At 35.4% G+C, this 16,199-nt stretch overlaps 1 protein-coding gene across 1 annotated transcript in view; it reads right to left on the reverse strand.

Moving 5' to 3' along the window:
- Positions 1-15,957, reverse strand: part of Sgcz (sarcoglycan zeta) — a 1,015,926-nt gene extending 999,969 nt beyond the window's left edge. The window contains exon 1 of the mRNA XM_015486040.2: positions 15,204-15,957. Within this exon, the coding sequence (XP_015341526.2) occupies positions 15,204-15,242 (39 nt within the window). The 5' untranslated portion in view covers positions 15,243-15,957. The remainder of the gene's footprint in view (positions 1-15,203) is intronic.
- Positions 15,958-16,199: the final 242 nt, after the last annotated feature.

A 16,199-nucleotide genomic window follows, 5' to 3' on the forward strand; every position in this document is an offset into this window, starting at 1 on the left:
TATATATATATATATCAGGTGTTTTTTCCTCACATCAATTACCTAGCATAGTGGCTAACTGAAGGTACTAAGAGAGAATATAGAGCCATCAAAGCTCCGGTCCATGGATGGAAACAGAGCCTTGCTGTGCCCCAACTCTAATTACCTGGGCAATTATCTTTACAATTAGAGAAGTTGAGACCTGAGCATCTAGTGCCTATATCATATGGACTCAACTAGAGTACAAGCACTTAGAAAACTGCATAAACAACGGTACCTTACAATCATTGTATTTGGTACATGTGTGCACGTACATGCATGTGCCAAGTTGCTTGTCTGGTCTGATGCTCTTTATGGCCTCCAAAATTTTTATTTATCAAGCTTAGACACAAGCTGTGTGTGTGTGTGTGTGTGTGTGTGTGTATAACTAAATTGGAAAAATAAACCGTATTTTGGGTCAGAGAAGCAGTGACACCAACAATTGAAAACAATGAAAGAGAGATACTATGAATTTATAAAATTGATAACTGCTACTGTTCCCTTTTAGTCGCAACTAACCAAAACTTCATAAGAGAATAGTTTGAGAACCATTCTCTTAATCTACGGGAATGATTTAAATGATGGAAATTTGAGACAACTGGGAAATTTTTTCCCCGAGGGGGTAGGAGGTTTACAGAATCTTAAATCATACTGCATGGGTTGCTTTTTATTTCACAAAAGTTAGTGTATACCTTATAATGCCTAAAAATCTGCTAGCCTGTGGATAATCTAAAATTGAGTTGACTAGGATTACTGTCACTAATTCCTGGAACCAAACATCAAACATATGGAATCTGGAAAGAAATTTCTCCCAAGGCTAAGCATTACAGAAAAGAGAAAACTCAAAATCAACTACATAATGGAAAGCTTGTCATAAGAACATCCCAACTATATAAATAAAGTTTCTAAAATATTTTGGTGTATATCACTTCAAAAGAAATCCAAAGGGGAATTCTCCCACCTGATCCAAAGATGAGTTCTTATGTCATCATCACATGGTGATAAACTTCTTATAAAAAGCCTGGAAATACAGAGTTAATCATTAGTCACAGGAACTAGCTATCATTTGCTCATTATTTGACTGGTGTTTTTATTTTGTGTTGGACAAAGTGATGGGGGAAAAAAAGCTGACTAGAACAGATAGCATTCTTTCCCCAATATAAAATCCTGGTCTACCACCAAATATTGCTAAAACATCAACAAGGATGTGATAAATATCTAAGCTGTATTAGTGGTTTAGCAGATAACATTAGATGCATAAAACAAACAAAGCAAAATCCATAGTCCTCAGTGTTTATCATATAGTTATATTTTCCACACTTCAGACAGCATAGAGTCAATGCAGAATATAAATAAGATGAAGTAGGACCTAATGAAGGTATAGTATAATCACCAAGGCTACAGTTGCTGGACCAAAGCTTCTTTATAAAGAAAATATGGTAGTCCTCAGAAAAACCCTAACTCTAATGCAGTCTAATTTTCTTCTTTCACAAAGATTCAAGAAAAGCATAAAATACTAAGCTGTGCAAATTGTTTTAAAATTCACACTTATCATAGTAAATCTTACGACCACTAAAGGCAAAAGTGAGAAATTCACAGTTGCTAAAGAAAAAATACTTATGGACATTTGAGTTAAAATCTGATTTCTTGTTGACAATATTAGAATAAAAAACACAGTGAAATAACTTTTATGTTCTAAGGGAAAAAATGCTTTATATCTGGAAACATATACCCAGAAAAAAAATTCCAAAATAAAATAAAGATTTTTTTTTTCAGACTACCAAGAAAAGTAAGTTTGTCACTACCATAGATACTTTAGACAGTGGAAAAGCAATTACTGGGATGAGCAGAAATCATTAATGAAAATGGCAGAAATAAATCCAAATGTATTATAAATTACATTAAATATAAATAAGCTAATTGCAGTAAATAAAAGGCAAAACATTATCCAAATGTATTTCTAAAATCTATCTACTGCTGTTCATAAGAAAAACATCTAAATACCCCCCTGCCCAACACACACACTGAAGATTGAACCCAGGGGTACTTTACACTGAGTTACATATCCAGTACTTTATTTTTTTTTTTTAAATTTTAAAACAAGTTCTCATTAAGTTGTGAAGAGCCACAGTAAGTTGCTGAGGCTGGCCTTGAACTTATAATCCTCCTGCCTCAGCCTCCTGAGTCACTAGGATGACAAGCATGCACAATTCCATCTGGCTACATCTAAAATTTAAGTGGACAAAAAAGTTGAAAATAAAAAGATGAAAAAACATATATATCAAAAGTACTAATCAAAATAAAGTTTGGTAATGTTATAGTGGTATTTGAGAAAACTGATGTAGCTGTATTAAACTCAGACAAAATAAACTTAAAGGCATAAATCATTATTAGAGATAAAGAGGGTCAATATGTAATAATAAAATTTTAATTAAGGTAACAATGCCAAATTTACATATATCTGACACAACTGTCTCAAGAACATAGGCAGAAATTGAGAAGTAAGAAAAAATATGTAAATACCTGCCAAGAAATTGTAACATACATCTTTCATAATTTGCAGTTAAACAAAGTAGAAAAACAGAATGAAGAATCAACAATATAATTGACATATGAAGCTCTGGAACTTCATGGACAGAAAAGAAATTGAATGTATAGTCTCCTCAGCCCAGTCTAGAGGCCAAGGATAGAGAAAAGGTAAACTGAGAACCAAAATTAAGTAATAAGAAGCACCAGGCACATAAAAGAAGCCAGTAATCAATTTTGCAGGAGTATCTAATAAACCAACTGACCACAACACTTCAGAGTGCTTTCTGCTATTCTGGAAATAAACAGGAAGCATACATGTACCCCAGTAATTCAAATCTGGTTTCACAGCCAGTGCTTGAAACAGCATGAAGAATAAGCTTAATAAAATTTACATATGTAAGACTTAGTCTCTAACAAGTGAAAAAATACACATTCTTTTCAAGGAAACTCAGAACATACACAAATACAGACTTTATACTGGCCCTAAACAATGTTCAGCAGAGTTCAGAGGACTGAACATACAGACCATTTTCTCTCCTGCAATGCCAATTAGTTAAAAGTGTACGCTGGAGCTAAACCAACACAGCATGAGGAACACAAAGGAGGAAACAACCATCTCTTCCTGGGACTAGCTATAGATCAGCGAGTAGGAATTCTCCTGGCAAAGAAGTGGAGATTCCCTCGGTCAAGAACATGTGCATGACAACAAAGGAGAGGAACTGGCATGAGCAAGAAGAAGTGAGTTACTCGGTGAAGTTTATGGTAGAATGTGTGTGTCCCTGTGCATGGGCCTGTTGGGAGGAAGGTAGGAGAGAGATCAGAGAAAGCCTGGAAATGAGCACCTCTATATTGTTTTTAATTATGATTTGGATTGGATTATGAAATAAGCAACCAGAATTAACAAGGAAATTTAATCAGATAAAGGACAATTATTGTTTTATTCTTAAAGGAACATCTGGAAATGTGAAATTGTGGATTGCTTGGATGTCAGATGCTTGGAGATTGGCTAGACAGAGAGAGGATAGCTAAGGAGTGTTAAGAAATCATGGACAGGTGCCACTTCTTGCAAATCACACATTCCTAGGAACATTCATTGCTGTCACCATACATCTTCAGTTAGACCTTACAACCCCATTCCTACTTTGATCTATGCATGTCTACATTACCTTACTCATATTAATCTCATATTGTATTCCTTTAAAAACAACTAAAACACTATAATTTCTACTAGAGTATTTAAGATAACAAGGGTAAAATAATTACAAAGCCATCTAACCAAGACATTGACAGGTGTCCGTAAGTCCAAGTATAACATTACCTGGCCTACCTACATTGAGATTCCCACACACCCACCTCTTGCTTGCTTAGCTGGCTTACTGTGTAAGCTGAGTGTCTCCAGACCACCTCAAAGAGAGAGAGCTCTCACATTCCCAGAGGCAGATAATATTTTTACTATAAGAAATTTTATCAAACTGTCAAAAAATACAGAAAATCAGCTGAGAAAATTATTAAGTGTAATTTATAGCTTTGGGAGAGTGTAATGCAAAGATCCCATCAATGCATAAAATCAAAATTGGTCATTATTATTTCTAAATAATCTGTGTGTGCTTTTCTTCAACCTGAACATTTTTGTCATAGTTAATCAGTGGCTACTGTCAAGTATAGCTTCCAAAGGCCATTTTTTTTCTTCCTTTTGGAGACTACCCTTGGGCAATTCTAGAAACTTCTAAATCCCTCTCCATCTAGCAAAGGGACCAGCCTTGGTGTCCCAGTTTCTAGTGTTTTCCAACTTACTTTGAGATGATTTACTGGAAATTTATAAAAAGAATATATAAATCTCTTTGCAGTGATTCTGACCCCACCCTTAACCCTACAGCCATATTACATTCACTACAACATAACCAGCATCACTGCAAGAAATTCATATATACTTCTTAAGATGGGAACATGATTTAGGATTTTAACAAAACGTGTGGAAGAGAAGACACAGACCCTAAGGAATAGAAGGGGACGAGCAGGAACGTCTCCTTGTAGCTTCAGCTTATACTGAGTGAATGGTGAAATACTAAACAAGAGAGACGACATTACAGAAGGCTCAGATTTGCCAGGAAGCAAAGGGTGCCCTCAGAGTTCTTAGACTGAAGTGGCTGTGAAACACAGAGGTTTCTGGCATATTACTGAACACAGGGGAAGAGGCCAGGTGGCTCAAGTGAGAAGAGGGAGGTGGGCGCATCAACTTTTAAGGGAAAGTAGAAGCTGTATGAATAGATAAGATCACCTATGGAGCATGGGAAACAGGAATACAACATACATCATGAACAAAATTCCAGGCAACATAAACTTTGGAATGGGTACACAAAAGCGATTAAAATATTCTAAAAAGTAAAAGATCAAATAAGTAAAAATTCCTATAATGTATATGCTTGGAAATAATTCAAAATTAAATTCCTACTAACAATTCAGTAGTGTTTACATCAAAGAGTGACAAGGTTTATACCTAATAATACCACAGTGAATTGCAGGGCTTTTAATGTAAAATTTGGATACTGGATTATTTAAACCTAAGAGAAAGACAGACTATGGAAGTCAAATCTTCTTTTAGGGTAGAAGCATGGTGTTTATTATGTTTGTATTTATGTTTCCTTAGAATCATTCCTTCTCTTAGAATCATTCAATTAAACTATAAATTACTGTTGCCATCCCCATATTTTCATTGATGTTTCATATTATCTTTATTCATTTGCACTCTGATGCTATTCATCAATAACACAACGTGGAGAAAAAATTATAGTTCAGTGTTTTGGATTTTTAATTACATTATGTGTGTTGCAAAACACCAAAATACAATTCCACAACTGTGAACGAGCAAAAAAGATTTATGGTGTGTCTCTGTAAACATCAGAAAACTAAGACAGAGAAGACAAAAAAATCACACACGAATCTTGTTCACAGGTGATTTTTACAATTACAGGAGTCTATGAACATCAAGTTAAAGTATAGCATTTCTACTTACTTATTTGGGATAGTATAGTATTTATAAAACTAAAATTTTGGGCTGAGGATATAGCTCAGTTGGTAGAGTGCTTGCCTCACATGCACAAGGCCTTGGGTTCAATCCCCAGCACAACAAAATAAAATAAAAACTAAAATTTCACTATGCTTTAAAACATATTTTAAAACAGTTTCTGAAATTCCCTTCATGTATATCTAAATATGAAATCGATTTTTAAAAAAAAATAGTTCCTGCTTATAAAAATTTAACATTCTAAAGTCAGATATGTTTTTTATTTAATATATAAGCTATTATTTTAGGAAATTAATGATATATATAAATGTTACATATTGTATGTTATAGAGCATATGTTATGTTGTAATTATAATTACATATTATATACAATATACTGTATTTTATAAATACCAATCTGCTGATACATATTATAGCAGATGAGTATTTATAAAATGAGGGTAGTTTGTATTGTAATTGGACTTAAGCAGATGAAGATCTTCTATTGTACTTGCCACATGTCAAGAATATATTTAACTTAATCCAGCTGTGTATTTCATATTCCATAATTACTGAATGCTCATAATTACTCCCAGGAATGAGGTAATAATGAGGAGTTTTATTGACACAATACCATGTAGGAACTGCTTACTCTTTGAACTATGACTCAGACATGAACTTTAAGAAACTTGATGAGACAAAATAAAATCTAAAAGTCCAAGTGCCTCTGCTGCCTAGAGCAATCAACTGATCAAAATATTGATTTTTACAAAGCAGATTTAAAAACATTAAACAAAATTCTGATTAAGATGACCCCATTTATTTTAACATTTTCTAAACTAATGTCTCTACACAGACAAGAGTAATAGGCATTAGAAATTCAGAAATTTATCAGCACAGGTGATCGATCATTCTTCACTCATGCCAAATTTGAGAATAATTTTTAAAAAGTAATAATGACTTATGCAGGATGTCTTATAACAAGTTCCAATAATATAAGTGTTAAGTATAATTATTTTACTCTAAGAGTATAATGGTAAATTGGGTTCAAAAGTTACACAGTTATGACATGCAGTGGAAGTCATGTATACAGCATAACTGGGGACGTACAGCATTATAATTTAAACTTTCTATATTCTGTAGCCCTTGACAATGTAAAGAAAACAGACAAACAGTTAAATATTCCCATAAGAGATGTAAAACAATATGTCTTGTCCACTAAAACATTATGAAAATAACTGAGTCTCTGCAAAAAGTTCTAATAATTTTAAGCATGTCTATTTGTGACTAATAATTCTTTATAAAAGTACTTAAGAATAGAAAAAAAGTATTATGAGTATTATGAAGCCTGATGTGGGCCACAAATATGCCTCTGCAGTAAAGATAAAGAGGGAACTAAAGTAAAGAAGAAATGCTGTCAGTTTTATGATTAAAAAAAATTCACATTAAAAAAAACCAACCAGTTACTTATAATCAGAACTAATTCCTTTACTAAGACTAGATAGAATTTCTCTCTTGTGCATCTCATATTGAGGAAGAAGTGGAAAGCTAAAATAAAATTCAATACATCTTGAGGTAAGCAATTTATTTACTTATTAGTTTTTCTTATGTTTTGGATTTTAAAAACCCTCAAATATCTAAGTAGGTAAATACTTTGGTATCAGGATGATAACAGTATTTTCCTGTTCATGACATTGATTTATTATATCATGTTTCACAAAAATGTTCTCAGTCATGGCAGCTGAATTGGCTGTTTCTACACAAAAAAGAATCAAAAGCTCTTTTATCTTAGCTAGATAATCTTTCCATAGCCCTTCTATAGAAAGATGGGAATTTTAAAACAAATGTAGAACTAAGTTAGATGATGATAACGTGGGTTAGGAATAGAAGCATTACATTTCTCTAGTAAAGGCAAATATAGTAGATGCCTGGTGCTCAAATATTTAAGTTTTGCATTTTTAACTATTCAGAAACAACACAGAATGTTCATGGCTAATAGCCATGAATAGTTCTGATGAGACCACGACCGAGCAGGTACTTGTGCAAGACTCTGACTTTGTAAGGGAGTGTATTCCACCACCCAGGATCCAGGGCTCAAAAGAGCTGTGTTATTTTCTCTTCTTATGTCACTTAAGCAGTCACTCTAGAGCAAGGAGAGGGGAATGGTCCCCACAAGAATGCCCAAATCTAGGACTGATGATAAAGGGAAAAGATTAAAGGAAATAATGATTGTTCACTAGAAAATGTGCTACTAGCTAAGTCACATCTAGTTAGACCTATGAATACCAAGACTTACAAAGGTTTTGATAAGCATCCTCAAAAAGGTGTTATTAAATATTAAAAGAAATGTTCTTCCAAAATATTATTTTATTATACGTATATGTATGTCATTTATAATTCCTGACATTTTTGTCTTAACGAAATTTTAGGGGAGAAAGACATAAAAAACTATATCCAAACATAAAACAAAATTTATTTTATAGTCAAATATTTAATTTTGTTAAATTTCAAAGAGTTCCATTAAGAACTTTAGTTTCATTATGTACTAAATTATCTAGTATTGATGTCTAGGTTTATAATAGACCATAAGTCTAAGAACTTGATAATTGCAGTATCAGATTTTTTTTTAAATTTCAAGAACTGAAAAGTAAATGTACACCAAGCAGAAATGTCAAATCCATTCAAGAAGTTAAATTCAACGTATAGCCCTAACAAAACCAGTGATCTGAAGAGCAAAATAATAAGGAAGACTAGTGGAATTACATAAATTACATAAAATTTAATTTTAAAATATATTGGTTTAAGATTATGAAACTATTATCCAGAGGCCTCATTTTGTAATTTATCTATCATTTTATGTTTTGTTTTATGAACAAATATCAATTGACAGTAATTTGGCCCAAAGAATAGGAAGGAGTATAATTGCTTTTAAAAATGCAATGTGAACAATTATACTATTATAAGAGTAGATACTATGAACACAACTCAAATTCTGTCATTCTTCTTTAAAACAAGAATATTCAAGAAATTCAGTGTGAAATCTCTACCATGAGAAGTTCTTTCAGAACTTCCTGAATTTTAGCATATATACATATATATGTATATATATGTACATGTATATGTACATATATGTACATACTAGGATAAGATTTGGAAATTGAAGACATAGATTTGAGTCCTATTCCATTATATATTAACCTTGTAATTCTGGACACTTCACTTTATTTTTCTGAGTCTCCATTGTGACATCCATAAAATTAAAATATAATATTGATCAGATAAACCTGTTCTACTGTGCAGACAAAGAAATAGTTGGGGAATAAAAAGACTCATGTTAACTTTATCAATTTGAAAAGGATTTTCTTTGAGAAGTACACAAAAATGTCATTTTCAAAAAAAAGACTGGGAGCCATAGTCACACAAACCTGCAACTTCATTTGAGATTCACTGGTCCTGAGGTTTTCATCTTGTGTTCCTTGGTCTTATAGTTCTAGGCCCTTCTGCAGGGCCTAAAGAAGAAGTAGACTCGACAGTGTCTCCAAACTCCCTTTCCTTTCATTGGTTAAATTATGAGCTTGTTTAGAGGATAATGTCTAAGCAAATTTTTCAGTTATAGCTAAAATGATTACAACAAAGCCCTTTAATAAAATCCTATTCCTGACTCCTCCACCCTGCAACACAGAGACACCCAAAACAAAGAAGGTTTGAAGAACCTGCCTGAGATGCCACACTGGTAAAGGGCAGAGCCATGGTGTGAACAGTATCTTTCAAGTACTACTCTCACCAGATCAACACTCTTTCCACCACACAAATGAATCTCCTTAAAGGTCACAAGCTGTCAGATTAGGAAAGAGAGCTTTAGTACTTCTGTGTACCTCTGGAGTCTAACTGCTTCTGAGCTCCATTCTGGTGTGGAATGACTGTATTAATATCTAAGATTGAAGACAGCCCTTGCTTCACAGATAGGCATTGCCATGGCAATTACAGTCTTTGTGGATGAATGCTGGAGTTTCTTATTTTTAAAAGTCTTCAATGTCAATTTGGCACAGAAACCCTCTAGATAATCTATTCAATACCAACAAAACAGTGTAAATATTCTAAAATTTGACCAGGGTTGATAATATTTTTTTCAGAGTCAACCTACAAAAAAAATATATTGTTTAGAAGCATAAAAGAAAAAAACTTCTCAAGGCACTTAGTACATTTTTCAATACTTAGAGTATAAGGCTCTATAATTTTCTTGAAAAGAGAATAATCCCTAAGATTGCTCATTTCCATGGTTGGCCTAAAAGACTAGTCCGTTTCATTGGGAAATAAGATCACCCAATCTTTCTAAACATTTTCCAGGGAAAGAAAGTGAGTAAAACGAAAAATGTAGATATTAGTATACTAAAATGCACACTGATATACAATAAGGTAGCTTACTTTAGTAACAGAGTGTTAGATGCTAAGAATTTTATCACAATTCTCAACAATTAAGCTTTAAAGTTTTGTTTTGACGTGTAAACATTCACTCATTTAAACAGTTACCAATTTAAATGCATATACTCAAAAACTCATTGAACTTTGAACACAAGGAACTGGCCATTTTCCTTAGTATCCTAAAGTTGTAAGCTGTACCACATTTTATTTTAGCTGAAATTCCAATATAGTGTGAGAAACAACTCACTAAATACTATATAAAAGGAATATCCCAAAAGACACATGCTGATTTATTGACTTACAGCATTAAGCCATCTTGTGAAGCTATGAATTTAGGTCCATAAATCTTAAAATATTCTTTTTACTGCAACTTCAAAAGTTGATGTATTTTCAATTGGTAAAATCTGAAGATCAGCAAAAGCTGTGATAGCTAGTAGGGAGGTTAGGATATATGCTTAGTAATGACAGCAGACCACAGAAGATTTTGCAACTAGTCATTTGTATGTCTTTCCTCAAATGTATTATCCCTAATTCTCTCATATCCCTAATTCTCACATATCAAGTATTTTCTTTCATTCTTCCTAACTGTATAGACAATGTTTCACTAGTATCACTTGAAATTTATTTCACTTCAATTAACACCATTTCTGAATTTTAAAATATCTATGTTATGATGTGCCATATATTTCAAAATAACTAAAAGGATAAGTTTCAAGTGTCTTGCCACCAAAAAGTAAGGTAATGAATGTATTAATTGGTTTAATCTAATCATTCCACATTGTATACATAACATATTAAAATGTCATGTTGTACCCCATAAATCTATACAATTAAAATTTTTCCACTTAAAATAATATCAACTTTAAAAATTGAGGTTAATTATTACTGGATCTTTATGGCTAATTTTTGTTACCAGGAGATCTGGCACTGAATCTGGATGGACAAAGTTATAATTCCATAAGCTATTAAAGAAGTCAAATACTTCAGTATTCACAAATAGGTTTCTTTATTCTAAACCAACAAATGAATATATAAGGCAGGTTGCTAAAAATATAGCATGTGTTGTAGAGTACTATTTTTCACTATGGAATGACTAGCATTAAAATATACCACCTACTTACACTCATCACAAAGCCTCCCACACTGCAGCAAGCTCGACTTTCCTGGGCTGAGTGTCTTATTGATGAAAAAAAAAAAAAAAAAGGAAAGGAAAGAAAAAAATTTTTAGAATTCTTCTAGGTGCCAATTCTCCTGTTTGAATTGTAGATAAATGTACTATGAGGCTGGTTTAAGACCTCAGCAGTTTTGAACTAACCATTTGTTTAAAATACGTACGCATGTTTTTGCTGGATTATCATTTCCTGCCTGTACAATACTTTCCTAATGACCTGATTGTATTATTCTGGGAAGGTTTTGCCTCACCTATCTAGGGCAAGTTTCAAGTTCTTAGCAGATGAAATTTTGTTCAAATTGAAAGGATAACATTAAGCAACACTGACTGGACTTCACTAAATGAACTCAAACAATTAAAATCACCCTTATTGAAAAAAGTTTCTTTATGCATCTCAAGACTAACTATGTGGTTTATAGGTTTTGCACCTTACAAAATAATAATTAAAAAATTCCAGATGCACATTGTTCATTTTCTTCATACAAATCGAACAAATAGAAATTTTCCCATTTTAACTTCTAAGCAGTGATCTCATTAAAGGAACAATCTTGACAAATAAATAAATAAAAGCTGAAATCAAATATGACTGCAAAATGGTACTGTATTCTTAATGTGTTTTACATTTTTTATTCCCAAGCAAATTACAATTATATATGTTAAATATATCCTTAGTATAGAAAACCATAATTGTCTAATTGCCAAATTTGTACAGGTGAATTAGAACCCATATTCTAAAAGTTGAGTCAAGGAATCAACAAAGTCCTCCACTTAATCACAACCATTTATCCAGCCTCAATGTATTAAAAAATAAACCTTACAAAGTGCAAATGTAAAATCATCAACTCTAAAAATTAGTAGCAGTCTCAGTTCCAGTATATAAGATCAGTTTTTTAAAAGAAACAAACTACAAAGCTAAAGTTAATATTTAAATATCTTCTACTAAAATGCACAGAGTCATATATAACTCAGAGATATTCCAGGATAGAGGATGCTTTTTCTAATATCAATATTCATTAACACCCATATTTCCAAAGTATCAACCCAAATCTTGGGTTGTTTGATGTTGTTTCTTCTTTAAAACAAACACTAAGGCAAAAATCCAGAGTAAAGTTTATACATGCATTGGAGAAAGAAACAGAGATCAAAGGAAAAGAACAGACCAAAATTCTCTGGTTGAGAACTCTCTCCCTTTTCACCACTGATCTGTTTCATCAGGGGCTTGTGTGCAGAATAGAAGATGAAACATGCTTGCCTTCATTAGCAAGTTTTACACACATAGCTATATTTTAGTTTTCCACCAACAAATCCCTTAATATGCATATTATATTTATGATAATGATGGCAGTGATTTAACACTTACTGAAGCTTATCTTTAGTTTAAAAAGTTACAAAAGGCAATATTATTTACTGTACAGCACATCAAAATATAATGCTCACACACCTGGCACAGTAAAAAATATAAATTTGTGCTCAGATATCATAAAGAAATGTTTATTCCAAACAAAAAATAAAGAATTAGTAAAATGTGCCTTTCTTAGAACCTGAGATAAGCAACTTCCTGTAATATTGATTATCTAAAACTCTGCTAAACTGAATGTTTAGAATAATATACATATTTATTTAACAAGTCCCTGTAAGTATTGTTTTATTTTCATGTATTTAAAGCATCACAAAAACTAAAGTTTTATGTGGATGTGCATTTATGGAAGCATCATGGGATCACTAGAAGAAAAGTCAAAACAGCCAAATAATGCCAAAATAAGTATCCCCAGCTTTCTTCTTCTCTCTCTCCATCAATCACCCTGGGCAGTTCTCTAGTAAGGAGCCACCAGAGAATAAATGGAAATCAAATTGTCTAGGAAACCCAAGCCAATGCATTCTGCTCTAAGAAGAAATCCAGGTAAATTTGTCCACATGCAGTATATATATCACAAATCATATATATTTCAGAATGTAAGTATTCCAAAACTTAATATTCCAGGTGTGTATTCAAAACTGATGACATGAATTTATTTCCTAAACTGGAGGACCTCAAACATTTTTTTATTAAGGCTTGCCAACATTTCTCCCCTGACAGTTTTGACTCTCAAAAGTAGTTTGCTCTGACATAATTTCTGGGCAACTTCAATTGACCTTTTTGTCTAGTATTCCTTCATTTCTTCAGAGTCATTGCCAACACACTCCCTCATGCCCTAAAACTTTTAGTTCTCTACCCTTTGCTGCCCATCCACAGTTTATGTCCATCCACAGTTTAGCACACTCTGGCTATGAGAATCTTGAATCAATGTGTAGTAGTATCAGGATTAAGCTGAGATCTTCTACTAACAGAAGTTTCCACAGTGGGTTTCTCTTTTTGTACATTTAAAACGTTTGGTAGGTTCCGTGGGTTCAGAGGGAGATACACTTGTAGGGAACTAGGGGAATATCAGCAAAAAGGATCACCTCAATTCACTTTTCCCTTCAGTTTCTTAAAAGAAAATGTTTTCCTCTGTGCCACCCTGTAGTTCCCAAACAACAACAACAAAATCTAGATACTCCACCTCTGCATAAATATACATCACATGGTTCATGCTCTCTTTTGCATAGCAAATAAAACATAACCCTTCTCCCAAGAGAGTGGGATGCTGGTGAAAGAGAACCAAGGGATCTTTTCAAACACAAAGGTAATCTATCATGTCTTAGCATAGTACAAGGATAATGGAAGATTTCTAGTTCAGGCCAAGGTCTACTGACTGTGACCTTGACCAAATCACAGAAACTTGTTTGCCAACTTTTGAACATCAAATCTGCCTCCTCCCAGGAGTCTCCAATGGAAGTGATCTCTAATACCTTCCTAACATTCTCCCTCTGTCTTAACTCAACCTGTCTGTCTCTCCTGCCTCTCTTTAAAGCAGTTTGAAAAGCCAGGCTCAATGGGCTCTTGGACCAGATATGCTTGGTGGCCATGGCAGAAGACTGGCTGCAGAGAGAGGTTTTTGTGCTCTTTGGGGGATTTTCCCCAGCCCTGAGCTCAGCTTTCTGGATAAACCCATTTTTTTGACATTTCAGGGCAAACTTCAACTAATCAAGTTTCTCCAGTTAGAGAGGATATCTACAGAGTCCTCACCTGAACAGAGCTCATCTGAAGCTCTAGTAAAAATACCCTTTGAAGCAAAATAGTAGAGTGTACAAAATGCTTAAAGAATGATGAAGAAATAGGGGGGAAAATGTTTCTAGTGTAGCTCCCTTTGTGCTTTTTCGTTTACAGTGAGCGGGACATTTAAATTATTTTGTGATTTGTTGATTTTTAAGTTTATTTTTCTTTCTTTTATATTCTAAAGGCCCTGTAGGCAGCGATGCCCACCAGCAGAGGGGCGGATTGGCAGCAGACCGGGTGCTTTTGCCGGGCAACCCCGCACAGTCAAGGGGAGGACCCAGGAGAGAGAGGGCGCGGCGAAGACGCAGGGCGGAGCGGCAGGCGCTGGGTGAGGGTCCCAACGCCCGGAGGCCCAGGCGGCGGGGGAGGGGCACTCAGAGGATCGCAATGCCGCCCCGCCCCCGGACCCTCTCCCGCCTCCGGTTCCCCTGCCCCTGTTCCTCAGATTCACTCGCGCGCGGGGGTACCGGGGTAAGGCACATCGCCCGCCAAACGGGAACCGAGCTCCCCAGTCCTTTTACTTGCAGTGTGCCCCGGCCGATCACCAGTTCGCGCCCTGGGCAGTAACGACCCTGGGGGAAACCGGGTCGGGTCGTGGGAGGAAAGGGTCTCGCGGAGTGCTGGAATACAACGCAGCACCCGCCGNGGAGGAGGAGGAGGAGGAGGAGGACAAGGTGGCTGTTGACAGGAGGAGCAGAAAGGGAGGGAGCCCAGCCCCAGAGTGCTAGGGAAAAGCCGCCCTCCATGTCCTCGGCCCTAGGAGGGGCGCCCGAGCCTGGGGACGCTTCACCCCGAATGCCCACTCGCTGTCCCATGAGACCACCAACTATTCCAGCGGCGCTAGCAAGAGGCAGCGAAGAGAAAAGAAGACCCGAGAGCAAGAGAGCGAGTGAAGGAAAGGAGAGACGATGAGGATCACGTACCTTGAGCTCCTCAATGTCCAGGTTTGTTGATCTGTCCATGGAGCGAAACTAAAGGAAGTGGAGAGGAACCGGGCAAGTTGTACCAAATAACAATCTAGTCTTTTAGTTTCCAGCTTAAACTCAGCTTTATCCTCCTCCAAGCCCTGGCAGCTTCTCTCAGTCTCATTCTCCGTGGTCACGCCGCCTCCACCGGTTAAAAATAATAAAAATAAATAAATAATAATGATAATTCACTTTGTTTTTACTTCCTCAAAGATTTAATGACAGGTGATCGTTGATGGTTACCGCGGTGGAACACAGCTCAGTCGAATCAACCACAGGGGGGGAGAAATCCACTCTATTTAAGATTATTTCTTCTTCTGCAATAAGCTTAGAAACCAGCGAATTGCTGCATCCCAAGAAAAAAAGCTGCTTCCCTGGACAGCATCATGCGGCAAATTTCAAGCAAATGTGTTCAAACTGAAGAGAAGAGTATATGATAAAAGCCTTCCTCCGTCAGGCTTACTCTGGTAGCTAATTTGGCACACTGTGAGTCCCAGACATTACCAATGATCAATTTCCCTGGCAAGATAACCGAATCCCCGAAGTCCTGCATAGACTTAAAAAATGTCTTGCAGCTAAGAGGTATTCTCTCAGTGGGGAAAAGAAGATAATAAAGTCTGAAGGGAACGTTCTCCTTTGAAGGTTATGCTAAAAGAGTTGAGAGAATAGGAGGTGGATCCTACAGAGAGAAGAGGGAGAGAGAGAAAGAGAGAGGGAGAGAGCAATTTTCCTCCTGCTTTGCTGTTTTACTGGCCTTCACCACCAGGTGACTGACTTCACTTCTCTCTTCCCACAGCCAGCACTAAGGGGATTTCTCTCATCTGTCAAAAAGCAACATTTCCTCTCCAGACAAATACTGTCGCTGGGTCTTAAAGACTGCCCTCTGTCCGGAATGCGCTAGGTGACAAGCATTTTAATTCATTGCGAATGTTGCCTCATCTAGCTCCTATGGAT

Source organism: Marmota marmota, unplaced genomic scaffold (genome assembly GCF_001458135.2).
Source record: "Marmota marmota marmota unplaced genomic scaffold, marMar, whole genome shotgun sequence".
In the NCBI taxonomy this organism is placed as follows: Eukaryota; Metazoa; Chordata; class Mammalia; order Rodentia; family Sciuridae; genus Marmota; species Marmota marmota.